At 43.5% G+C, this 27,895-nt stretch overlaps 1 protein-coding gene across 12 annotated transcripts in view; it reads right to left on the reverse strand.

Moving 5' to 3' along the window:
- Positions 1 to 27,895, reverse strand: part of PDZD2 (PDZ domain containing 2) — a 472,221-nt gene that overhangs the window by 53,680 nt on the left and 390,646 nt on the right. For all 12 annotated transcript variants that reach the window (XM_074386830.1, XM_074386827.1, XM_074386818.1 and 9 more), the window contains 6 exons: positions 18,826 to 18,937; positions 10,388 to 10,533; positions 6,481 to 6,600; positions 5,167 to 5,281; positions 1,350 to 1,423; positions 976 to 1,201 (listed from right to left, as the gene is read on the reverse strand). In XM_074386830.1, coding sequence (XP_074242931.1) covers positions 976 to 1,201; positions 1,350 to 1,423; positions 5,167 to 5,281; positions 6,481 to 6,600; positions 10,388 to 10,533; positions 18,826 to 18,937 — 793 coding nt within the window. The remainder of the gene's footprint in view (positions 1 to 975; positions 1,202 to 1,349; positions 1,424 to 5,166; positions 5,282 to 6,480; positions 6,601 to 10,387; positions 10,534 to 18,825; positions 18,938 to 27,895) is intronic.

Genomic DNA, 27,895 nt, shown 5'->3' on the forward strand with positions numbered 1-27,895 from the left:
GGCACATGCCTGTAATCCCAGCTACTCAGGAGGCTGAGGCAGGAGAATCACTTGAACCCAGGAGGCAGAGGTTGCAGTGAGCCAAGAATGTGCCATTGCACTCCAGCCTGGGCAACAAGAGTGAAACTCTGTCTCAAAAAGAAGGAAAGAAAGAGGCAGACTATAAGTAACATTTTTATTCTGGGTACACAAACTCAAGCTTTCTTTTGCCTTTCTTTTTAACAACTAATCTCTTGGTTGTTTAATCTTCCATCATGTTTCTACAGTAGGTGAGGAGGAAAAAGAAGGATGAAAAGTAGTATGATTTGGTGATCACGTGTGACTTCTAGTTACTAGTGTTAGCTATACACTTAACTATAATCTTTTGTTCTTTAAATTTTTATATTAGCCCTAGACTTAAGCTCATTGGCGATTTTTTTTTTGATTGAGTTTTGCTCCTGTTGCCCAGGCTGGAGTACAGTGGCGTGATCTCAGCTCACCACAATCTCTGCCTCCTGGGTTCCAGCAATTCTCCTGCCTCAGCCTCCTGAATAGCTGGAATTATAGGCGCTCACCATGCCCAGCTAGTTTTTGTATTTTTAGTAGAGACAAGCTTTTATCATGTTGGCCATGCTGGTCTTGAACTTCTGACCTCAGCTGATCCACCTGCCCTGGTCTCTCAAAGTGCTAGTGTTACAGGTATGTGCGACTGTGCCCGGCCCAGTGATTTTTTTTTTAAACACAAGCCTCTGACACACAGTGATTCACGGAGAGAGCTTAGAGAGCTCTGTCCTACTGGTAGCTTCCCTTCACTTTGACTAAAGTAACTAACATCTCTCTACTTGACCCCACTTGTCCATGTAGAGACCTTCTTTTGTTGATAGAAGATGGTTACAAAGGAATAACTCATAGAACAATGAGGAAAAATTAAGCTAAGAACAGATTCCGAAATGTGATTCAAGAAATGCGACAAAGGCAAAGAATCGCTGGGATCACCTTTGTTGAGTGTTACTTCCATGACGATCCTGTCCTTGGGCCCAGGGGTCTTCCGGCCCAGGGATGAAGAACTGCTTTCATCAGAGCCTCCCGCTGAGGCTCCTGCACTGGTATTGAAGTTCGGGGAGGCAGATCTGCTCATGTGTGTGGGTGTCGAGCAGGGGGTGAGGCTGGGACTCACCAACTTTGTGCGTACCGTTAAGACAAATAATCCACTCCGGATTTGCTGAGAAAACAACAAGGAAAGGTGGGTTGAAATGTTTGGATTGTCTTCCTCTCAAAGGGTTAAAAAAAAAAAAATCTCACCAAACCCAAGCCAGAAGGAAATAAAGAAAGGAAAACAGGATAAAGGAGATCAGTAAGAATGTTGTTACCTTAAAGGTATGAATGGCTTCTTGAAACGTCAAGCCCTTTATTGGTATTCCATTTACATCTAGGATTTCATCCCCTAGTGATCAAATGTGAGAATTACATTAACATTAACCTTCAATTTCCTGGAATTTAGCTGCTCAGTCAGACCTACAATGGGATACCATATGGTCCCTGATTTACTACCATATAAAATGACTTTTATTGTTTAGCTTAGCTCCCAGAAATGTCACAAAATGGGACAATTAATGACAATACATATCCTTTTGCAGTAATTCTGTATTTCAATCTTCAGTTAAAATAACTATGGGAAGTATGAAAATCTTATTTTTTTTTTACCCATTGCCAAGTTTGACAACAGATGTCCTATGTTTAGAAATCAAACTGCAAAAATCTAGTTCAAAGGCGTTCCTCATAGCCATTGTTTAAAAACTTAAACCCACTGGCAATGAGGCATGAACACATCTAACATTTGAGAAGCCACTCCTGTATTTGTAGAAAGACAAGCTCCCTGAGCCCAGAGAATCACCATGGTGTATGGAAAATGGTTTTAATGAAAACAAAAACATTGCTAAGATATTACTGAGCAATGGTAGCCCATAAATAATAATTTTTTTATTAAAAAAATTTTTTTGAGACAAAGTCTTTTCTGTCACTGTAGGCTGGAGTGGAGTCTCATGATCTCGGCTCACTACAAACTCCGCCTCCGAGGTTCAAACTATTCTCATGACTCAGCCTCCCGAATAGCTGGGACTATAGGCCACGCCACCAAACATGGCGAATTTTTTTTTGGTGTTATTGTATTTTTAGTAGATAGGGTTTCACCATGTTAGCCAGGCTGCTCTCGAACTCTTGGCCTCGAGTGACCTGCCCGCCTCGGCCTCCCAAAATGCAGGGATTACAGATGTAAGCCAGCGCTTCCGGCCCAGAAATCGTCTAATTGATGCAGTTCCAGGTTCTCTGTCAGGAAGCTGGCAAGTTACTATAAGCTTCTCTCTCAGAGATGACTGCAGGGTCATGTTAATTTGCCAGGCACGTGCAGGAACATGTTCGCTCACGGCCCCCTGCCCCAGCTCTCCTATTATTTCGAACTCTAAGAAGGCATAGTCGGGTCATTTTTCAAGCAGTTGATAGTGTCTGCTAGGAATATAAAAGAACTTGGACATCCTGTTGACTTATCAGAGCTCATTTCTGGTTTGCACTCTTGTGACATGGCCTGTTTTCTGGAATAACAGTTCATCAGAAACACTACAAAGATGCCCCAGAGAGAAGAACAGATGAACTTTGCACAGCACTGCTGTATAGAAATAGGATTCTGTACAGCTATAAGAAAGTGCAAAGCAGCTTAAGAACGCGCATTGTCACCTCTTGCAGCCAGCCAATCCCAGGAGCACACCGCGTGCGTGATTCACGGAATCCTGTAGCTGAGTTACACAAACGTACGCGCCTTCCCTTAACGCGATTACAGAAGCTATAAAGTAAGTGAAGTAATCGCTGCTTAAAAATCACCTGGCATAACCAATTAGTACTCAATTAGGCCAGGAGGTGGATGTTTTTAGGTTGTTTCCATATGGAGAAAGCGACGAGTATTAAAATGATTACTCAAGCTCTTAAAATGTATGCAAGGTTTTTAAAAGACATATCAACAGGTTGAAAATCCATTCCAGTTACTAGCATTTCTTGTAAACGAACACATTTGAAAAAAACAGGATTTAGAAGAATCAAGTGCTATTAACCTTTCTAACTATTGATTCCCCCCCTCCCCATTCACTCCATTTTACCAGCCTTGCAGGACGAATTTCAATAAAGTGAACACATGGCACATCCAATATAAAAACGCTCTGCTAGAATTTTATGTTGTTCTGAAACTCAACACAAATACCACCTGGGAGATAACCCTCCCTCTAAGAGAGAGAAATAAATATTCTGCCATGGAAGAATTAAGCCTGGTCACGTCTTATTGCTAGCATACAGGGTAAGATGGTTGCTCTGCCTAAAAAATAGGAGATTCCAATTCACTCTTATCAGTTCCGAAAACAGAACCAGTATGACACAAAAGCACCTATAGTTTAGGTCAATTAAACTGAATAATCACAGCATTTTTGAAGATAACTAAAAATATTCTAATGTAATCATTTCATGAAGGAAGAATATTAACAAACGAGGGGGAAAAGTATCAGGATTCATGCTCTGGCGAATGCTATTTAAAATATGTGCAGGCTAGGTGCTGTAGCTTAGGCCTGTAACCCTAGCACTTTGGGAGGCAGAAGTGGGACAATCACTTGAGGCCAGGAGTTCGAGGTCAGCAGCCTGGGAAACATAGTGAGACTGCAACTCTTAAAAAAAAAAAAAAAAAAATTAGCTGGGCATGGTAGTGCACACCTGTGGTCCTGGCTACTGGGGAGGCTTAGGCAGGAGGATCCCTTGAGCCCAGGAGTTTAAGGCTGCGGTGAACTATGATTATACCACTGCACTCTAGCATGGATGACAGAGCAAGATCCTGCCTGTGTATGTGTATTCAGAACTTTTGGGCAATTCTACTTTATAAATAGCATATAATCTTAATCCAGATAAATATGTCATAGAAAATACACAGAGATGTATATCTATTCTAGATATTCTAATAAAAGCAGCTATTGTGTCTGTATGTAAAGAAAACTTGGGCCTATTTAAATTTTATTTTCTCAAGTAAGATAAAAAGTGAGTTGAACTTGGGATCACAAAGCTGGGTTTAAATTTCACTTCTGCTGTTTACTAAGGATGAGACAAGTTTCTAGTAATTTCATATTTCTGAGTGTCACTTACCTGTTTCTAAAATGGTCATTCCAAAATGCCTATTTGTCAGGTTTATAAGGCAGTTAGTGAAATAATTAAATATGTGGAATTGCTTTGTGTTTAAAGCATGATAAAATATAAGATATATTTAAACATGAAAAAAATTATTTGCAAGGTAGAACTTGGCACCTCAGTACTACTCTAATTTGCATTCAGAAGTACTTGTCTAGTATATTCACATTTGGGAAAATGGTAGGTACTGTGGAGAATTAAAAGATGTTCATTTAGGGCCAGGCACAGCGCCTCACACCTATAATCCTAGTACTTTGTGAGGCTGAGGTGGGTGGACAGCTTGAGCCCAGGTGTTTGAGACCAGGCTGGGCAACATGGTGAAACCTTGTCTCTACAAAACAATACAAATATTAGCCGGGCATGATGGTATGCACCTATAGTCCCAGATACTCGTGAAGCTGAGGTGGGAGGATCAGGATCAGCTGAGCCCAGGGGGCTGAGGCTGCAGTGAGCCATGATCACGTCACTGCAGTCCAGCCTGGGTGATGGATTGAGACCCTGTCCCATTAAAAAAAGAGTTTTGTTCTTTATTTTTTTTAAAAAAGTTGTTCATTTAGGAACCAGCCTGTGTGGTGGTTGATTTCTGTAGCAAGATATTAAATGCCCACTAATGACCAGGAATTCTGTTTCCACACAAGCCCTGAGCTAAGAATGGGCCCCAAACTCATAGGAATTTTTAAGGAAAGGAACATAATCAGACCAAGTGAACAAGAAAGACACTAAAGACCCCAACAGAAAGATCAAGCCACTTTCCACATATTATCTCATGTAATCCTGGCAACCACTCTTCAAGGCAGCCATTAATATTCCAAGTTTACAACTAGGGAAAGGGAAGCTGAGGTTATACTGACTGTGCCAGGCAGATTCAGCCCAGGTCTTCTAGGCACTGTGGCATTCACTGCACATCTTGTAAAGAGGCAGATTCTCATGGGATCAAAGTCACTGTCACTGAGGATACAAGAGGCTTTCTCCTACCTTCTTTAAGTCTTCCATCCTCGGCAGCTGATCCATTTGGGAAGATGGTCTTGACAAAAATCCCCATCTGTCCCCGAATGCAGTCTCGACCTCCAGCAATGCTAAAGCCAAGACCCTACATCCAAAGCAGATGAGAGTCCAGTTTGACATAGTAGTATTTAACTGAGGGCATCTTTCCCACTGTAGTATTTAACTGAAGGCATCTTTCCCACTGTAGTATTTAACTGAGGGCATCTTTCCCACTCTAGTATTTAACTGAGGGCATCTTTCCCACTGCAGTATTTAACTGAAGGCATCTTTCCCACTGTAGTATTTAACTGAGGGCATCTTTCCCACTGTAGTATTTAACTGAGGGCATCTTTCCCACTGTAGTTTTTAACTGAGGGCATTTTCCCCATTGCACTATTTAACTGAAGTGCCCTCCCCAACCAGGCCTGGAGTTGAACTAATAACCTAGCTGCACACTCAAGTTTGTGTTCTCTTCCTTATCCTGATCCTTAGATCTATTTACATTGCACTAGCTATGCATTATATTAAGTGAGAAAGTTTTAGGCAGAAACATACCAAACTGCCAAAATTTGACAATCTTTGACCTCCAAAAATGGCAATTTCATATGGATCCACTAAATAGCTCATAAGAGTTATTTCCCACTATTATGCAGGTGCCACATTTGTTTTGTTTTAGTGTTTCCATTTTGTATATCAAAAAGAATATATTTGTGTAATGTCAAGTTATTCATATCATTTCCTGTATGATAATGGCAATGCCATGAAATTCATTCAAAAGGATAACTGAGGGTATTCCCTGAAGCTGCAAGCTCTGCTTTTCTTTCACTAGAGGTAAAAGCTGAGGGTCATTCATTCATTGCACCCTTGGTTCTTCCCTGGTAGCCAAGTGCTGGTGACTTGTCACATCGTAGGAGCGAAGAGGGCATGGCCATCTCACACTGAGACCTATTGCACAGAATGCCAGGGAATCCACTTCAACCCAGGCCACTTTATCTGTCCTTCTTTATACCTGTTCCTTTTCATTTCATGTAAAGACAAAATAAAAAGTAACCATTTAAAGAATATGTGTGGCTGGGTGCAATGGTTCATGCCTATAATCTCAGGGCTTTGGGAAGCTAAAAAGCAATGCTTGAGCCCAGGAGTTTAAGGCTGCAGTGAGCTGTGACTGCACCACTGCACTCCAGCCTGGGCAACAGAGCGAGAACCTGCCTCTATAAACGAAAACACACACAAAAATAAAATGAAACAAAAAATGTGTGCTAACATTCACACAGAAGGCAGAACAGTCTGCAGAGAAGAGCTTACCTTGCCTTTTTCTTTGTACAGCCCAATGATGGAGATGACGGATGGCCGAATGAGCCTCCAGGGAGATTCTACCTGAGTCGTGCTTAAGGAGCGGGTGGACTTCTTCACAATGTGGTATTCCTGAAAGTCACATATAGCAAGGTCAGAGATTACTCTCATTTGTTCTACTGTGGTATCTGGCAGAAAAATAGACTTTGAAAATCTTAGATGTCTTCCATATTAGACATCTCTCTCTGGTCCAGTGGTTTTAAAAAAAGGTTCCTATAAATACTATCACAGGTACTGGGTGCAGTGGCTCAGCCTATAATCCCAGCACTTTGGGAGGCTGAGGCAGGCAGATCAGCTGAGGTTAGGAGTTTGAGACCAGCCTGGCCAACATTCAGAAACCCCGTCTCTACCAAAAATACAAAAATGAGCCATGCGTGGTGGCACACCCCTGTAATCCCAGCTACTCAGGAGGCTGAGGCAGGAGAATCTCTTGAACCCAGGAGGTAAAGGTTGCAGTGAGCCAAGATTGCTCCACTGCACTCCAGCCTGGGTGACAGAGTGAGAACCAATCACACACAAAAAAACCTATCAGAAGAATAGCCCTTACTACAAGAGCCTGCCATGGCTTCTTCCCCCGCATAAAGAACTGCTTGGAGACGTCAAGCACCCTGCGTTGCTCTTTCCTCAACTGCATTCCGCAGACTCTACTTCTGGAATGGAGTCAGGAAGCAGAAGGGAGAGGTCTCTGGGATCTAGGATGACCGCCTGTGGTCAGGCTGTCCCTCGCTGGTCACCCTTGCCTCCACCCCAAGTTCACAGTCATGGTTAGAAAGTATCTTGCCATTTGAAGCTTAATTCACTCAATCAAAAACTCAGCAAAACTTTGTTTCTTATAAAACCCAAACCACAAACCCAGACAACTGTTATTCCACATAAAACATCCCACTAAGAGACGGCGGCAGCTTCGGCTCTCATCTCCCACATTTGGAAAATAAAACATTTTCCCAGAATGAGCCACACTTTCCCTTCCTGACACACAAAAGTTCCAATCTCTCCCCTTTTCTGTGTCCATCACGCATAATATACACACATGTAAGCAGGGTACGCTCCTTAGAACATAAACAAGAGATCAAGTGACTATCGCCAAAGCACCTCTACCATCTTGCTCCTTGCTATTCTTAGAATAATAAACTGCTTCAATGATGCAGATATTCTACCTAAGCCAAAAAAATCACTTCATGTTTGATATGAGAAAAGAGATATTACAAAATAGTTTTTATCCTAAGTCTCTGTGGATGCTACATTCAAACATAAAAATTAGATGTCCCCAATGATATTTTTGTATCTTTGGCAGCTTAGAACAATTATATTTTTTGCTGTTTCACAATATATCTGCCAACAATGTTGGCCTTCCAGACTTTCAATCATTAAAAGAAATGATGTGGTCTTGGCAAGGTTACTACCCTTTTAATGAAACCATTGCAGAGATGGCCAGACATTGCCTGGTATTCAGTCTTTGAAGACAGAGGTTTGTGTGTGACCTCCTAAGGGAACTCCTCCTCTGATCACCAATCTTCAGCAGTACTTCACTTCATCTCTCTTTTGGGAACCATTAGGGACCAAAGGCCTATAGGCTTCACCAGGCTCTCAGAGTTTCCAGGGTCTCCTTGAACTTTTAGACTTGTGTTGTCTAATATGTTAGCCACTTGCCACCTGTAGGTGTCTATATTTAAATTAAAATTACTTAGGGCCAGGCACGGTGGCTCATGCCTATAGTCCCAGCTAGCTACTCAGGAGGCTAAGGCAGTAGAATTGCTTGAACCTAGGAGGCGGAGGTTGCAGTTAGCCGAGATTGTGCCACTGCGCTTCAGCCTGGCAACAGAGTAAGACTCCATCTCAAAAAATAACAATAATAATAATAATTAAAGATACACTCCCCACTAGTGACTTTTCATGTGCTCAGGAGACATATATGGCTACCATACTGGATAGTACAAATAAAAAACATCTCCATCATTGCTGAAAGTTTTACTGGAGAGGTCTAATTCAGATTTTTTTTTTTTTTTTTTTTTAAGACAGGGTCTCACTCTATCACCCAGGCTGGAATGCAGTGGCATGATCACAGCTCACTGCAGCCTTGACCTCCAGGGCTCAAGTGATCCTCCCACCTCAGTCTCTCAAGTAACTGGGACCACAGGTACACACCACCATGCCCAGCTAATTAAAACAATTTTTTTTTTTCATAGCGTTAAGGTCTTGCCATATTGCCCAGGCCGGTCTCAAACTCTTGAGCTCAGACAGTTCTCCCACCTTGGCCTCCCAAAGTGCTGGGATTACAGGCATGAGCCTGGTCCTAGATAATACTTTTTAGTAGAGGAAGAGAGACCAAGAAAAAAGAAAGATGAATCTTGGGAGAAAAAGAAAAGGGCAGAAAATAAAAAGAGGACGCATGAGAAAAAAGAGTTTTCTTGAAAAAAGAGGGAAAAATTCTCCTTTTGAAACTTTCTGCTGTGCCCTAGGTTTCCTGATTCCTGGAAGCGTGGTTAGAAATGGATGCTTCTGGGCTACAAATGCTGTCAGGTGTTCTCAGCAGGTCAGTTAAGGAATTACCTCAACACTTAATCTGTGGTCATGACAGCAGTAAACCCGCTCTCATCTTTCAGGCAGCCTGACAAGGCCGGGAGTGGTGGTTCATGGCTGTAATCCCAGCACTTTGGAAGGCTGAGGCGGGTGGATCACGAGGTCAGGAGTTTGAGAACAGCTTGGCCAATACGGAGAAACCCTGTCTCCGCTAAAAATACAAAAATTAGCCAGGCATGGTGGTGCACACCTGTAGTTCCAGCTACTCGGGAGGCTGAGGCAGAAGACTCGCTTGAACCCAGGAGGCGGAGGTTGCAGTGAGCCACGACTGCACCACTGTACTCTAGCCTGGGCGACAGAGCAAGACTCCATCTCAAAAAAACACAAAAAAACAAAAAAACTTTACAGAGGTTTTGGCATATCACCTTGAGTGAAATACTTAACCCCTTTGAGATTCAGTTGCTCCATCTGTAAAAGGGTCATCACACACCGAAAGGGCAGGCCTGCCTCTGATGCCCTGACCCACGTCCTTTAGAACTCTACCCACTATGGCTCTCCAAGCATGTGTGAATGTCGTTGTCGCTACACCCCTGCCCTCTATCTCTGCTTCATCATAGGCCTGAGGACAAGGTGCTAATGGTTCCTCTTGAGCCCCTGGGTTAGTGGTGCCAGGACTCAAAAGAATATCCCACAGGTTTCTCAGGGACTGAGCCTGCCTTAGCCTTGCTTAGGAGACCACCTGTCCAGTTTCTGCCAGGCTGAGGATGCTGAGACTGAGAAGCGGCCTTCATGCAGGGCTGTGGAGCCCAGAGCTCAGATGGGAGCAGGTTCTGGAACATTCACTTGAGCAGCTAATGCAGCCCCCTCTGCAGCCCCCTATGACCTTGGCTGCTTGAGTCATTGCTGTGTCACAGGTGGGACTCCAGGTGAGCCATGGATGAACGTGCACGCACACACATGCACACTCCCTCTCATACATGTGCCCCCACACCCTCACAGTTGTTACACTGACACAGGCCGCTCCTACTACCCCAGCAATGGTGGTTCACCACAGACTGCGAGACGCCGCCGTCTCCTGGCAATTGAAAGCACCTCCCGGTTCCAAAACACACAACAGGAAGGAGATGAAGATTTTGAGATGCAATAAGGGATTTTCCCCCCACTATTTTCAAATATTAGGCTGACTTCTTTCTAGCCTCTCTGGGTAGATCTCACTTTCTCTACTGTCTCTCTCTCTATCCCATTTCTCTAGCCCCAGATACTCCTGGCTTGCACAGATGGGCTGTTCTTAACATAGAAGCCCTTGTGGTCTTTGAAAGATCCACAGCCCGGGTCGGACCTGCGAGGCACTGGAAGAGTCCAGCAGCTGTGGGAGGGAGTGCTTCCGGCCATCTCGGGAGACCTCCAACATCCGGATCCGGGGGTCCCCATTCCGCACCATCAGCTCGTTATATTCTTCAACCGACTCGAGGCGGTGTACACCCCCTTGAGAAAAAAAGAGGAGAAAACATGGTTTGACATGGGACAAAAAGAATCTTAAGCACATCCAGATGCACAAACTCATTGTATTTATACCTCCCTTCAGGGTTTTGAGAAGGCCTAGCATCCAGTCAAAGCACAGAACTCACCCCATCCTAACAGCAATCTCTGCATCAGCAAGTTACGTGCTGAAGCCATTAGTGTCAGGCTATGAAAAAAAACTGCCAGCTTCTGAAATGACGAGATTGGATAAGGGGCAATGCAAAATGTTTGTTCCAAAAAGATGTAGCTGTGGTGGATCAGGGCATAGTGAGAAGGCTATTAGCAGATGGTTCCTGATGACGGAGTATCATGTTGTGACTGGTAGAGTTTCATTATTGGTGCAGATGCCTTTTTTCCAAGTATAGGCATGACTTTTAAAATAAACTTTTAATTAAAGGATAACAACTTACAGAAATGCACACAAATCATAGTGTACGATTCAATGAAATTTCATATATCCATAACCAAAACCTAGATCAAGACGTTGAATATTTACCAGAACCTCAAAAGCACCCTTTGGGCTACTAACCATCCCTCACCTAGGGTAAACATTATCCCAGCTTTTAACATTACAGATTACTTTTGTCTGTTTTTGAATTTTACATCGATGAACACATACAATACCTACGTTTTGTCTGGCTCCTGTTCTTAGCATCTGTTTGTCAGATTCAACCACACCATTGCATGCCAATAGCCTGCTCATCCCCATTCTGTAGACTAGTCCGCTGTCTAAAACATACCACAATTTACTTATCCATTCCACTGGTGATGGAAATTTGGCTTGTCTCCAGTCTTGGATCTATAATAAGGGTCAGCAAAGATTTTTGGCAAAATTTTTTTGCATGGCCACTTTTTCTTTGAGACAGAATTTCACTCTTGTTGCCCAAGCTGGAATGCAATGGCATGATCTCAGCTCACTGCAACCTCTGCTTCCATGGTTCAAGCGATTCTCCTGCCTCAGCCTCCTGAGTAGCTGGGATTAACAGATGCATGCCACTATGCCTACTTTTTTGAATTTTTAATAGAAACTAGGTTCACCATGTTAGCCAGGCTGGTCTCGAACTCCTGACCTCAGGTGATCTGCCCACCTTGTCCTCCCAAAGTGTTGGGAGTACAGGCATGAGACACCGTGCCCGGCCCACTTTTTTTGGTAAAGAGTTGGCAAGCTTTTTTGGCACATGTTTTAGCCTCTGTTGGCCACAAATGGTCTTTGTTGCATATTCTTTTTCTTCTTCTTCTTTTTCTTAACAACCCACTAAAAACGCAGACAGCATTTCTAGCTTGTAAGCCGTGCAACTAGAACTGTGGACTAGAGCTTGCTGACCCCTGACCTAGAATATCCTGTTACTAAATATTCTCTCACATGTCATTAGATGTCACCTAGGAGTGTAGTCTCTGGGCTACACTACAAGCATCTGCCCAGCTACCCATGTTGCTTCACCAGCGCAGAAGAGTTCTAGAACCTCCACATCCTTGTCACTCCAGGCAGTGTCCGTCTTTTATTCTAGCCATTCTGGAATATATGATGGTACTCATTTGTGTTTTTTAACTTGCCTTTCACTGACAGCTAATGAGATCAAGATTCTTTTCACACATTCATTGGCTGTGTTCCTTTTGTAAAGTTGTAAAGTGCCTAAACAAGCCTTTTGCCCATTTTAAAATTGGATGTCTTTTTAATTGATTTATAGGCATATTTGTTTACTTATTGGTGTTATCTTTTTATTTTTTTTGAGATGGAGCTTCACGCTGTAGCCCAGGCTGGAGGGCAGTGGTGCAATCTGCCCACTGCAACCTCCACCTCCCAGGTTCAAGTGATTCTCCTGCCTCAATTTCCTGAGTAGTTGGATTACAAGTGCGAGCCACCATGTCTAACTAACTTTTGTATTTTCAGCAAAGATGGGTTTCACCATGTTGGTTAGGTTGGTCTTGAACTCCTGACCTCAAGTGATCCACCTGTCTTGGCCTCCCAAAGTGTTGGGATTACAGGCGTGAGCCACCACACCTGGCCCATTTTTATTTATTTATTTATTTTGAGACAGAGTTTTACTCGTTGCCCAGGCTGGAGTGCAATGGTGCAATCGTGGCTCACTGCAACCTCTGCCTCCCAGGTTCAAGTGATTCTCCTGCCTCAGCCTCTCGAGTAGCTGGGATTACAGGCATGCACCACCATGCCCGGTTAATTTTGTATTTTTAGTAGAAACGGGGTTTCTCCATGTTGGTCAGGCTGGTGTCAAACTCCTGACCTCAAGTGATTCTCCCACCTCAGCCTCCCAAAGTGCTAGGATTACAGGCATGGGCCACCACACCGGGTCCATTTTTATTTATTTTTAATGTATCTTGAAAAAAATTCTTTTGTGGGGATCTATGGATTGTAAATATCTTCTCTGCCTCTATGCTTTGCCTTTTCACTGTCTTAATGTATGTTGTGATAAAAATAGTTCATAATTTTAATGCAGTATAATATGTGTTTTTAAAAACTTTATGGCTTATAATTTTCTTAAACAGAACTACTACAGAAGTTCTGTTTAAGAAACTTCTATAGTAACAATTTAGGCTGGGGGCAGTGGCTCCCGCCTGTAATCCCAGAACTCTGGAAGGCTGAGGTAGGTGGATTGCCTGAGCTCAGGAGTTCGAGACTACCCTAGGCAACATGGTGAAACCCCATCTCTAATAAATACAAAAAATTAGTAGAGTGTGGTGACATGCATCTGTAGTCCCAGCTACTCAGGTGGCCAAGACCAGAGAATCGTTTGACCCCCCAGGTGGCAGAAGGTGCAGTGAGCTGAGATCACACCACTGCACTGCAGTTTGGGCTACAGAGTTAGAGACTGTCAAAAAAAAAAAAAAAAAGAAAGAAAGAAAGAAAGAAAAGAAACCGCTATAGTACAATTTTAAAGACTTTCATCAGTACCTAATCTATATTATGTTACTTTAAAATACAATAATTTGAGGGACTTTCATCTTAAATAATGTATCAATTACATATGAACATAGCTATAATCATATTACAATGTGTATAGTATATAAAATACATATCTGTATTCATGTGCATGTGTATGTATATACAGATTCTTCATATGTCAAGTTCATCACTTAGACTACGTAATGTTTCATCTGATGACCTAAAATTTCAATTTACCTAAATATTTCTCTGAAAGTTTTGCATTGAATAAAACAAGATTGTTTTAAAAAGAATGTATTGATAAGTCATGAAAAGTAATAGAAAGAAGAAGGGCGATACAGTTATATGACAATGAATGCCATTAAAGGTTTGTTTTTAAAAAAGCTAAATATTAATTTTGCATTATAGGGGTTTTGTTTGTTTGTTTGTTTGCTTGCTTGTTTTTGGCAGAGTCTCACTCTGCTGCCCAGGCTAGAGTCCAGTAGTGGGATTTTGGCTCACTGCAACCTCTGCCTCCCAGGTTCAAGTGATTCTCCTGCCTCAGCCTCCCAAGTAGCTGGGAATACAGGTGCCTGCCACCATGTCCCACTAATTTTTTTTTTTTTTAGTAGAGATGAGGTTTCATCACATTGGCCAGGCTGTTCTCAAACTCCCGACCTCATGATCCACCCACATAGGCCTTCCAAACTGCTGGGATCACAAGCATAAACCACCATGCCTGGCCAGTGATACAGGTTTTTAAACATATAAAATACCATTGCAGTCAAGACAAATTTTGTTCTTAAAAAGATCACAATTGGGCATGGTGGCTCATGCCTGTAATCCCAGCACTTTGGGATGCTGAGGTAGGCAGATCACCTGAGATCAGGAGTTTGAGATCAGCATGGCCAACATGGTGAAATCCCATCTCTACTAAAAATACAAAAAAAATCAGCTGGACATGGTAGTGCATGCCTGTAATCCCAGCTACTCTGGAGGCTGAGGCACAGTAATTGCTTGAATATGGGAGATGGAGGTTGCAGTGAGCTCTGATCTTGCCACTCCAGCCTGGGAGACAGAGTGAGATTCCATCTCAAAGAAAAATGAAAAAAGGAAGATCACAAATCTAAGATATTAACATACATAAATTAAAAGTACCAAAATTAAAAGGAAACCCTGCTGAGAAAAAAGAAGGTATGAAGTAAGGAAAACCCAGGTTAGCATATCAGAAAAATGTTCCATGAAATGAGAGATGATGTGGCTTTAGTCATTCTGGAGCCAGTCTGGGCAAAACCTTAGTGGAAAGAGTTGGAACCTCTTGAGCGGCTCTTTAATAATTCATGACTTCGTACAAACCCATGACCAGATTAATCTCTCTTGGCATGCTTACTTATCTGAAAAAGATTTATTAGAAGAAAATTCCTTGTGAGATGAGGGAGGCACTTGTCATCAACAGAAAAGAAACCACATACAGTAGCATCTTCAGATTATATGCTGATATATGGATACGAGAGTGACTCATTTTAAGAAAACATGGACTAAATATCCAAGTTTACAGGACAAAGTAGGAGCTCATCGCATTAAAAATCTGTATGTAAATATCTTTAGAATGAACAGACTTCACAGCCCTGAATCAAGGCCCAATTCCGTAAGCCTCTTTAATGTGTCTCTGAATTACTCCTCCAGACTTCTCTTCCACTATCCACTCTAACAGTTTGTTGATTTATTCTGATGGTCGTCAAAGGAGAGATCTGTCCTCTTCTTTCCTACTTTCCCAAACTGTGGAGCATATAAATACCACGTGAAGTTCTACCCAACTTTCCCTGCACCATCATCTCCCTCCCACCCAGAAATTCTGCTATGTCCATTTCCCTAATGACTCTGATAAACCCTGTTGGATTGAAGCATTGCGACTGTCAGACTCTCTCGGCTTTTTCAAGTGGTTAGGGAGGAAAAACATCTGCCAAAAACTTATCAAATTAATTTTTTCCCCATTATCCCTAAACATGTCTTATTTTGTCCCAAGTCCAGCCCACTTTCCCTACTTCCAGTCTACCAAATTCCCCAGCATACTTCCCCTCCTTTATCTTGCATCCTTGCGATCCAGACGGACTCCCACTCCCTGTATTCCCGTGTGTGCCTCATGGTGGCCATCACTGTGTGTATGTGTGTGCTACCTCCCACTGGGACTATAAGCTCTTTAGAAGGCCTTCCTGTCTGAACCCATTCAAACCTCTTCCCCTCTTGAGAGAGAAGAACAGTAAGAATGAAAATCAAAATGATGACAATGAACATGATATTAACGATGACAGCAGTTAGGCAGGGCATGGCGGCTCACACCTGTAATCCCAGCACTTTGGGAAGCCAAAGCAGGTGGATCACTTGAGGCCAGGAATTCAGACCAGCCTGGCCAATGTGGTGAAACCTCGTCTCTACTAAAAACACAAAATTAGCTGGGCATAATGGCATGTGCCGTAGTCTCATCTACTCGAGAGACTGAGGCGCGAGAATCACTTGAACCTGGGAGTTGGAGGTTGCGGTGAGCTGAGATGGAGCCACTGCATTCCAACCTGGGTGGCAAGAACTAAATTCCATCTCAAAAAAAAAAAAAAGAAAAAATGATGACAGTAGTAATAAAGTGGCAGCCACCTCGTGGTGAGGGCTGTTTGCTGCCACACCACGGAGTGGTGCATTCTTCCAAAGTGACCGTCCAAGAAGGCAAAGCGCCTAGAAGGCATTCACATTTATTGGGAAAATAAATATATAACATAAGCCTCATTTTACAGATGAAGAAACTGAGACCCAAGAAAGTCACCTGACCAGGTCATGTAAGCCGAGGTGGGGGATGTGGGAACTGACCCTGTTCTGCTAGATTCATGCACACGCTTCCTCCTCCATGCTGCATTTCCTTGTCATGGCCTTGAATGTCTGGGAAGGATACAGGAGGAGAGGGTGGCATCCATGTGGGGCAAACAGGGCCAGCCCTGGAATGACTACTCAGCCAAATATGCTACTTGTTCTCAATTAAGTAGTAGGAGCAGAGTCAGAGCATCAGACATCTGGGAGGTCCTCCAGCTCCCCTCCCCATATCTGCAGCAATAAAGGCCCAGATGGGGGAACAATTCTTTTCAAGATCCCCCTGGAGGCCAAAGGGCCGGGAAGGAGAATTCTGCCTGGGAGGCAGAACTTTTTCCCCGGCATTGACTGAGTGACCTTCGAGATTCTCTGAACTTCTACAGTCTCATCCATAAAATGAGGAATGTGACCTTGCTGGCTTCAGAGGCCTCTGCATTTCCTCCGAGCTCTGGGCACCTCCCTGGGAACCTATTTATAAGGTACTGAACAACTCTGCCAAGATGGCCGACAGGAAGGCCTCCTGTGTGCCCCTGTGACTCCCTCACCTCAAACACAAAGGCCTTAAATGAATTTCCCTTTGTTCTTCCTCGGGGCTGGAAGGGGCTGGTCACCGGCTCCCTGAAGACTTCTACTTATCAGCCTCTGGTCATCACCACTCCTTTTGGTCCCCAATCCATGTTGTAACACTCATTCAAGTGTGACACTGCCTAATTATTCCGAGTCATGAGCACAAAATAACACATTTTGTCAATCATATATGTGTTTTTTTTTTTTTTCTTCTTTAGACGGAGTCTGGTTCAGTTGCCTAGACTGGAGCGCAATGGCACAATCTCGGCTTACTGTAACCTCCACCTCCTGGGGTCATGCGATTCTTCTGCCTCAGGCTCCTGAGTAGCTGGGATTACAGATGCCTACCACCACGCCTGGCTATTTTTTTTTTCTTTTGTATATTTAGTAGAGATGGGGTTTTGTGACGTTGGCCAGGCTGGTCTCGAACTCCTGACCTCAGGTGATCCGTCCGCCTTGGCCTCCCAAAGTGCAGGGATTACAGGTGTGAGCCACTGCCCCAGCCAGATATTTTTTTAAAAAGATGTATTTCACTATCTTATACCTGCCATCTTCTCTGAGAATAAACTCGGGGCAGTGCGGGCATGCACTCTCCACCAATCTGGGTGGCAGGAAGGGGAAGTGAATGTTTTTTGAACATTAACATACCACATGTTGTGCTAAATGCTTTCACATGCTTTTCTACAAAATCTGCTCAACCTTTCAAAGTTAGGGTGTTCTCCTCTTTTTTCAGGTGGGGGAGTGGAAGTTAAGGGAGGTTAAATCACTAGCCCAAAGTCACAAGGTAACTCCGAAGCTGAGGGCTAAATCTAGTTCTGCCAGGCTTTAAGACTCTTGCTTTTCTGGCCATACCAGATGACTGTTGTAGGGACTGAGGGCTTACACTTCCACTAAGCCAGCAGGCACAGTGCTGAGGGCCCAGGCCACCTTCTGGGACCCACAAAAATGTTTTCATTTTAATATCTTTTAAATAAGTAGAAAAAGAGAGAACATAACAGTAATGAATAGACACTAATGAGTCCAGCTGCACCTTTATATCAACACAGCCATAAAATACAATTTTTAGGCCGGGCATGGTGGCTCATGCCTGTAATCCCAGCACTTTGGGAGGCCTAGGCAGGCAGACTGCCTCAGGTCAGGAGTTTGAGACTAGCCTGGCTAACATGGTGAAACCCCGTCTCTACTAAAAATACACACACACACACACACACACACACACAAATTAGCTGGCCATGGTGGGATATGCCTGTAGTCCCAGCTACTCTGGGAGGATCAGGCAGGAGAATCTCTTGAACCTGGGAGACAGATGTTGCAGTAGGCTGAGTTCGTGCCACTGCACTCCAGCTTGGACAAAAGAGCAAGACTCCATTTCAAAAAAAAAAAAAAAAATTATTTTATTTTTTAATGAAGAAAAAGACCCATCAAGTGCCTGTGCCTAAAAAGTACCTTTCATAATGACCCATGACAGTTCTAAGGTGCCTCCTGCATAGAGCCACTGCTTTTAATGCTGACCTTCTCTCTCTGGGTCCAGGCCAGCTGCTGTAAGGAAATGCCCAGAAGATTTAAGTCTATTTGCTCCAAAAGCTGCAATTTTATCCTGTCTTTTTCCTGCTTAGTTGAAATGCAGATCCGATACTAACGCCACATTAAAAGGATCATCTGAAATCTTATCGAAGTAAATGAACCAAACATAAGACATTTAAGTTTCAGGACACAGACACACAGAAATGTTGAAATTCGCTTTGTTATGACTCAAAAAAAAAAAAAAAAAAATTCACATGGGCATCCAGGCTGAATGCAGTTGTCATGCCTGGGGCATGTACCATCTAAGGAGAAAACGATTTTGAGGATTTAAGGAAGACAAGAGCTCATTCCAGCAATGGCTTCCTCTCCCCGCTCCTGAGGCTGAAGCTCATCTTACGCAGGCTGCATCAGGTAGAGCGCCCACCTACCTGAAAGGCGACTCTTGAGCTTGATTTTATTGCTGCCCTGTTTGGGACTGTCCAAGTTCCCCTTGGATTCCTCAGCACCGCACACATCTTGGGGCTCGTCTGTCCCAGGCATCTGAAATGCAGAAAGCACAGAGCAGATGGGAGAGGCCAGCCCTGTGAGGACTTATGCTGTCCCCCTCCACAACATTATCTCAAGGTTCAAGGAACAGCAACACAGGTGTTAGGTGAGAAGAAGCATCAGAGGATCGGAGCACAGCCCTTCCGATAAGCTGCATTCAGCACGCCTTGCCTCGGCCAGTTTCTCCTCAGCACTCATCTCACCGCCCAGCATGGAACCAGGGCCCCCAGGGCCACTTCGTCTTCCATTCTACATGAGGACACTCGTTGGTCAGTTACCCAGGTGGCCTCCCACTGGTCACCTACAAAGCTACCGCACGAGCCCAGGTCTCTTGACCTGTGTGTGGGCCAGTGCTCGTCCCACAATGCAAGCAGCAATGAATATTAAACCGGAAATTCAAACCCAATTCTAAGGTTTCCAAAATACAATAAACCGAATGTTCTGTGTGCTACACTCCCGGGTACTCATCAGGCAGACACCTCCTAGAATCAAGCACAGCCCAGGCTCCCTGGAGGCATCAACATGAGGTCAGCCCACACATCTGGAAGTCATGTGACCCCAGGAGGTGATACAAGAAGTCTGATCCCAAGGCTGACTAGGTCCTCCATCCTACAGAAACCAAACATGCTATAAACAAAACAAAACTCCTATCTATTAGAGAAGAAAAAGACACTCATGCACTTAAGAGTATTTATAAAAAATTGAAGGATAGCCGGGCACAAGGACTTATGCCTATAATCCCAGTACTTTGGGAGGCTGAAGCAGGTGGATCATGAGATCAGGAGATAGAGACCATCCTGGTTAACACGGTAAAATCCCGTCTCTACTAAAAATACAAAAATTAGCTGGACATGGTGGCTCACGCCTGTAGTCCCCGCTACTCGGGAGGCTGAGGCAGGAGAATTGCTTGAACCCAGGAGGTAGAGACTGTAGTGGGCCAAGATCGAGCCGCTGCACTCCAGCCTGGTGACAGAGCAATACTCCATCTCAAAAAAAAAAAAAAAAAAAAAAAAAATACATTTAAGATATCAAGTAAAGAAAGGTTGATGATAGAAAGATTTTTGGCTTCTCTTAACGATGCCAGTCAGTCTGACAGTTGTCCGGAGTTCATGACCAGGAAGTTAAACTCAGGCAAGAGTCTTCCTCCCAACTGGGTCTGGGAGAAATCAACCTGGTCCTACTTAAAGGGCTTTTTGTATGTATTCAAAAGCCTCTTGATTTGTATTTTCTTTTACCAGTTATCAAAAGGTGGTGCAATTATAGTGCCACTCCTCACCCTCAAATTAACAGGTAATGAAAATTACATATTGTATATTAAATTCAGTACATAGCTGGGTACAGTGGTGGGTACCTGTAGTCCCAGATATTCAGGAGGCTGAAGCAGAAGGATCACCTGAGCTTAGGAGCCTGGATAATGTAGCAAGACCCTTTTTTTCTCTTTAAAAAAAAATTCACCTGAGGTCAGGAGTTCAAGACTGGCCTAGCCAACACAGTGAAACCCCATCTTTATTAAAAATCAAAAATTAGCCAGGCATGGTAGCACACACATGTAATCCCAGCTACTCAGGAGGCTGAGGCCAGAGAATCACTTGAACCTGGGAGGTAGAAGTTGCAGTGAGCTGAGATCACGCCACTGCACTCCATCCTGGGTGACAGAGCACGACTCTGTCTCAAAAAAAAAAAAAAAAAAAAAAAAAAATTCAATATATAAAAAGGTTTAAAGCAAGTAGAGTAATTCCACAGGTAATCTATTTCAAGAAGTAATTGTTTATACACAGATTCTGTATACAGTATGTAAAGTTTGGAAGACTCCCTCTTCCTCCTCAAGTTCAAGTATCTTTCTGAGTTAGAAAAATAAAAAGGTCTGAGAACATGGCAATGTAGGCAAAGTTGAGGAAGGGGCATTGAGAAAAATTAACTCAGACATGTAAAACAAACTTCATAAATGTGTTGCATTCATACCACCTTATCAGGAGCTGGTAGGTGTCCAGGCTTAAAATATGAAGGAAAGGCAGGAAGAGAATCTTGAGGGAGATTTTAGAGATTCCCTGGAGGGAAGTCTTTCGCAACCCCAAATGCTGACATCAATGCATACACAGTGAAGAAAGAGCCATCTTTGAGACATGCCTGAGCTCTCAGCCATGTACAAACGGAAGAATCTAGAGAAAAGCCTTAGAGCTTCCCCTTTGCTTGGCGTAAAAACTTCATTAACAGAACCTGTCTCGAGACTGTGAACAGCAATTACCAGAAAGTGAGTTAAATTCCTGGTTCCGGCTGGGCGTGGCAGCTCTCGCCTGTAATCTCAGTACTTTGAGCAGCAGAAGTGAGCAGATCACTTGAGGCCCGGAGTTCAAGATCAGCCTGGCCAACATGGTGAAACCTTGTCTCTACTAAGAATACAAAAAATGGTGCGATCTCAGCTTACTATAACCTCCTTCTTCTGGGTTCATGTGGTTCTCCTGCCTCTACCTTCCGAGTAGCTGAGATTACAGGTATCCTCCATCATGCCCAGCTAATTTCTATATTTTTAGTAGAGACAGGGTTTCAGCATGTTGACCAGGCTGGTCTCGAACTCCCGACCTCAAGTGATCCACCTACTTTGGCCTCTCAAACTGCTGGGAGCACAGCACATTCAGCTGCCAGTAAGGTTTTTTTATGCGAAAGAAATCTCATGCTAAAGATGGAATATGTGGGCCAGGAGTGGTGGGTCACACTTGTAATCCCAGCACTTTGGGAGGCTGAAGAAGGCAGACTTCTTGAGGTCACGAGCTCGAGAACAGCCTGGCCAACATGGTGAAATCACTTCTCTACTAAAAATAAAAAAATTAGTTGGGTGTGGTGGTGGGTGCCTGTGGTCCCAGCTATTTGGGAGGCTAAGGGAGGATAATCACTTGAACCTGGGAGGCGGAGGTTGCAGTGAGCCGAGATCAGGCCACTGAATTCCAGCCTGGGTGAAAGAGCAAGACTCTGCCTTAAAAATAAAAATAAAAACAAAACTAAAACTAAATATAAAGGAGGACTAACATCTTATTTCAGAACCCACTGAAAGGGTTAGCAGTGGGTACTGAATTTAAATGGAACTGTTTCCTCTTGTAACAAAAAAACTGGTTTTTCGTGAGTTTGTTGTGATATTAGATGACTTGTAACTCAATGAAGAAGAAGTGGGTTGCTTAGACACATTCATTCCAGATTATGCCAGGAAGCAGCAACATAAAATGCAATTTTGATTATACTCTGACTATTGTCTGAAAATGTCCGCACTCTAAGAGAGTTCCTTTTCTGTGTGTGGTTTTTTTTCCCCTGATGCACAGAGCAAACTGTTCTGGAAATGATGTCATTTTAGTTGTTCTGAAATGAAACTTGCAAAACGTTCTCCTGGAAGGCCTTCAGTTCAGCGAAACAGTTGATAAAATCTATTATTCATGAGCAGTTTCTAATTCATGTGTTACAAAACAATGCCATTATTGCTTCTTGGCCTTTTGGCGAAGATCAAGTGTAGTACAAAACAAGGCCATTATATTAATGGAGTCTAAGAGGATTTGCCAGTTTCCAAGGTAGAGCCTTCCTGTCTGCATCATTTTCCACACCTGTAACATACACAGTGCTCACTCAGTGAGGAAGCATCTTCAGCATGATTTTGTAGAGACGTGCTGGGGCAGAGTGGTTTAGAATCCAGCCAGCTACCTGGGCACAAATCCTGATTAGACCATTTTACTGCAATTTAGGCACATCAGTCAAGCTCTTTGAATGTCAATGTCCTCATGAAAAATGGGCCTGCATTTGGGAATTAAATAACATAGCTTTCTGACTAAAGGTGGCAGATTTCTCCTGATTACCCTCCTGAGGCCACACTAACATGATGGAAAACATGTTTTTAGGAAAAGACAGAGATAATTCACAAGGATACAGAAAACAGAAGACAGCCAGGCGTGGTGGCTCAAGCCTGTAATCCCAGCACTTTGGGAGGCCAAGGTGGGCAGATCATCAGGTCAGGAGACCGAGGCCATCCTGGCCAACATGGTGAAATCCCGTTTCTACTAAAAATACAAAAAAAATTAGCTGGGCGTGGTGGTAGGCACCTGCAGTCCCAGCTACCCAGGAGGCTGAGGCAGGAGAATCGCTAGAACTCAGGAAGCAGAGGCTGCAGTAAGCTGAGATCGTGCCACTGCACTCCAGCCTGGCTACACAGCAAGACTCCATCTTAAAAAAAAAAAAGAAAAGAAAAGAAAAGAAAAGAAGATAGAAGACAACAGCTATGAATTCTGGAAACCAGTAAGCTGATGACCATGTGGAAATGGATCTGACTTGAGAATCTCAAGCTGAATCCTAAGTGTGGATTGCAGAAGGCTGAACATTCACACAGAGAACTCCCCTAAATCTCAAAGGTTGCCAAAAGAAGACCTCTGGAAGTGGGCACAAAGGCGGAAGCAGTGGCCCAAGAAACAGCCAAGAGAGTGAAAGTGATTGATGTGGCCACTGATATATACAAGTCTGATTCCCAGGCAGATTCTCAGGGGCTGAGAATGTCTAGGGAAACGTTGAGGTGCATCAGAATCAACAGGAAAGCTAATAAAGAACACAGAGACCAAACTCGTGGAAGTGGAACAGGGCCTGGGCCTCTGGAATCCACCACTGCGCTGGGCCAACAAAATGAACCTCCAGTGGAGACTTGGGACTGAGCTGCGACTTCCCGGTTCTTCCTGCTCTCCCCACGTTTACTTCAGAAATGAAGGGAAGAATGAAAGCTTCTCAGCTGCACCTGAGTAGCCCACCAGCCAACAAATAAGGGAGACTGTCATCATGTTGCTCCCTAGTCAGAGCTTACATATTTTCATCAGCAACTTACGGACACTTGTTCCACTCCATGTATAAACTCCAAGCACAGGAGGTGTATGCAGAGTATAACACAATTTACATGCTCCATGGGCAGCAGCATGTATTGTGCCCATAACATATTGATCACTGATATTCAAAGCAGTTTTTTCATTATGTGAAATAGGAAGAGTCATATTTATGTTTAAATGGTTAAAATAACCTTGCAATTATCTTATAGGGTTATCATAAGGATTAAAAAGAAATTCACTGTAAATACTTAATGTGTATGATAAGAATATAGGTAAGGTTTAGCAGGACGTGTTGGCTCATACCTGTAATCCCAGTACTTTGGGAGGCTGCGGCGGGCAGATCGCAAGGTCAAGAGATTGAGACCATCCTGGCCAACATGGTGAAATCCCGTCTCTACTAAAAATACAAAAATTAACTGGGTGTGGTGGTGCACACAGGTGGTCCCAGCTGCTCAGGAGGCTGAGGCAGGAGAATCACTTGGACCCAGGAGGCAGAGGTTGCAGTGAGCCAAGATCATGCTACTGCACTCCAGCCTGGTGACAGAACAAGACTCTGTCTCCAAAAAAAAAAAAAAAAAAAAAAAAAGGATATAGGTAGGGTTTAGTTGAGCTGGGTGGGTGGCTCACGCCTGTAATCCTAACACTTTGGGAGGCCAAGACGGGTGGATTGCCTGAGGTCAGGAGTTGGAGACCAGTCTGGCCAACATGGTAAAACCCCATCTCTAGTAAAAATACAAAAAAATTAGCTAGGTATAGTGGCATATGCCTGTAATCCCAGCTACTCTGGAGGCTGAGGCAGGGGAATTGCTTGAACTGGGGAGATGGAGGTTGCAGTGAACCAAGATTGCACTGCTGCACTCCAGCCTGGGCAACAGAGCAAGACGTTGTCAAAAAAAAAAAAAAAAAAAAAAAAAAAAAGCCTAAGTTTCCCCTCTCCCCAGGTCTCTGGGTGATTCCAGATTTGATGATTACACAGACTGTAGTTCTAGACTGCAGAGATACACATTTCAACTTCATACCTATGGAAAGGTAGCAGATTTCTTAAAGAATAAAGCAAAACCAATGGAAATCCAAAGACATATGCCATCTTCTTTGAAGATGGGGAAAAAAAGCTCTTCAATAAAATTACTGCAAAACTAACAGCTAAGAAGTCACTTTTAAAGGCATGTACCTGAAATGCTCAGTTTTTAGAAATCAGGTTTGTGCACCAGAACAAGGAGGATTTGAAAACATGCTCTGGTTCTCTGATCAGAGTCCGAGTAGTAGAAAAGAGAAAATAAAGAAATACATAATAACTAGAGAAAGGGGGAAACTTCCTTAAAAGAGGAGATCTCAGACAACAGACTCCACAGTGTGATGGGTAACTGGGATTGTGAAGTCCCAGAGCACAGCGACATATGGAAAAGACCCTTGACGGTTCCTATCATAAAGAGATCAGTCACAAGAGGGGGTCACAAAAGTAGGGAGATGCTATCTTATTCCTAAATGAGGGGGTGACTGGGACCTGAAGAAATCTACTGAGAGTCAAAACCACAGGGAAGAGAATGGGATCCATGCCCAGAAAGCATGAAAGAAATGACTTTAAGACTACAGAGAGAACTTTAGAAGGAAGATTTAGGACAGCTCTCCCAAGAGAGATCGGTAAGTGTGGACAGATTTAAAGGCAAATAGCAAGGAAGACCAAGAAGAATGAAAAAATCCTCAGTAAATTCTAAAGGGACATAGTTATCGGTCATTGCTCGGATGAAAGTGGCCTGGGAAATGCATGAAATGAGGGACTCTAAAGGGAATAAACAGGAGAAATACCAAGGGGGCAGAGCCAGGCAGGAGGAGAATCAGCCAGAACTTCATGCTGGTCTGAGAGAACATTTCCTAGGTGGAATGAGCTAACACAGAGGCGGTAAAGGTCAGGATGCATTTGAACAATGGATACTTCATGAAATAGAAGAGTCTTTGACTGATTTCATCTCTTTCAGTGATGGACCTTGTATGATATAATCTAGATTAGAATGTTAGAAAAAAAAGGTCTGAGTCACAAAGCAAAGAAACAGCAGAAATATTTTAAGAAGCACCCAAATTCAGCAAGCAAGCCTATAAAGAAGAAATGGAACTAATTTAAGCAGCAGGTTATAAAGAAACTCAAGTGAGTCTTCCCCAAAGGGGAAGGATATGAATCACTACAGGCATATCCAATTACTGCCCCAAAATACTTTGGAGAAAGCAATGCTATGCGACCCCTGGGACATTCAAAACCTGAGAAAAAACAAATCTCAAGGAGTACGCGGCAGAGGTATTAGCTCTTACTGGCTCATTAGGAGTACAAGCTCTAGAATCATCAACAGAAGGTCTGGATCATGAATCTGCCAAGGGTGTTTCTTCCAGCTGAACAAATGTGGAAGGAGAGACGAAGCTTTCTTCAGTCTAAGCACTTCCATGCCAAGAGGCAGTGGAAATGGAAAATGTGGCCCAGGACTGAAAACTCCTGCTTTTTAGAAGGTAGAGCTCCATCAGAGGCCCCACTCACACCAATGCAGTACCACGAAGCCTTTAACTTTTATGACAAAGTGAAAATGCAAATCAAGAAGCTATTCAATATACACAGAAAGCAGTTGAAATAGGGTGGGGTTGATTTCCCACCAACTCCGCTTGGGAGGAAGATTCCTGCCAATTAGGTTTAAGTTCATGGTTGTGAACTTCAGACAACTGTCAGACTGACCGGCATCTTTCAGAGAAGCCAAGGATCTTTTCCTCATCAACCTGCTGTTATTTGATAGACTAATGAGTCTCTTTGTTATGGCCTATCAGAAGATAATTCTCCCTGGGTCTCTTGCATTTCTGCCTGGCTTGCAAACAAGAGACAGAGGCTGTTGTTACACGCAATTATCTACCTTTCCAGGAATGTCTGTAGAGTCAACACCCTTGAAAGTTAGATAGTGTTGCAGGAAGAAGGGGCAGGTTTGTCACTCTGCAGTGCGCTCACATCTCCCTCTGGTGCAAAGGTTGGTCAGGTTTGCTTTTAGCCCTTCATAAAAGACGGGGTTGCCTATGGTCAGGGATCCTCGGCTGTGATGCAAATTCACTGTGGGCACACACTGGGGCCCCTCTGTGTCACCACCACAGCACTTGCGGGGAGAAGGGGAAATGATGTGAACATAAAGCCCTAAACTGGGACTAAATCCTAACTGGGATGAGAGAAGCCAAAATCTAGTTGCTCTGCCATGAATAATAAAGTCATTTGCCTCTGACTCAGGAATCGCAAGCCTCTGGCCAGCATCCATGAAACTATAGTGTAAAAGTTCAGGGTTTTTTTGTTTTTTTTTTCCACGGTTCTTGACGTCACCTTTGGCAAATTTAAATAAGGTCCCAAGAACAAAATCTTGCATAGGACAACTGTCTGGGGACTGGGGTTTGGCTCGTTTTTCTAAATGTCAAGAGTATGGGGACAATGTTTTAATACTAGTGAGGGTCCACTTACTTTTTTTTATTTGCATATCACTAAAAAGTGTAGCATATGAGAGACTTGCTGTTGAATGAATTCAGTCTTTGTGGAGCTGGAAAAAACTGTATTTTTTCCCTTGGAAAATAGCCCAGGCTACAGATGCTGAAAAACACAATCTCTTTCAAGCATTCACCACCAAGGATCTCCTTAAGAACTAGCAAAACAGTGGCCAGGCGCGGTGGCTCACGCCTGTAATCACAGCACTTTGGGAGGCCAAGGCAGGCGGATCATTTGAGGTCATGAGTTCCAGACAAGCCTGGCCAACCTGGTGAAACCCCATCTCTACTAAAAATACAAAAATTAGCTAGGCATGGTGGCGCATGTCTGTAATCCCAGCTACTTGGGAGGCTGAGGCAGGTGAATCTCTTGAACCTAACAGGCGGAAGTTACAGGGAGCCAAGATATTGTCACTGTACTCCAGCTTGGGTGACAAGAGCTAACTCTGTCTGAACAAAAGAAAAAGAAATGAAGGAGCAAAATAAGAAATAGGAGAGATCAGTGAAGGCCACTAAGACCTTTGAATTTTTGTTGTTGTTGGTTTTTGTTTTTGGCCAGAATTTCTCTTGTTGCCCAAGCTGGAGTGCAGTAGCTCAATCTCCACTCATCCCA

The sequence above is a fragment of the Saimiri boliviensis genome, chromosome 1 (assembly GCF_048565385.1).
Source record: "Saimiri boliviensis isolate mSaiBol1 chromosome 1, mSaiBol1.pri, whole genome shotgun sequence".
In the NCBI taxonomy this organism is placed as follows: Eukaryota; Metazoa; Chordata; class Mammalia; order Primates; family Cebidae; genus Saimiri; species Saimiri boliviensis.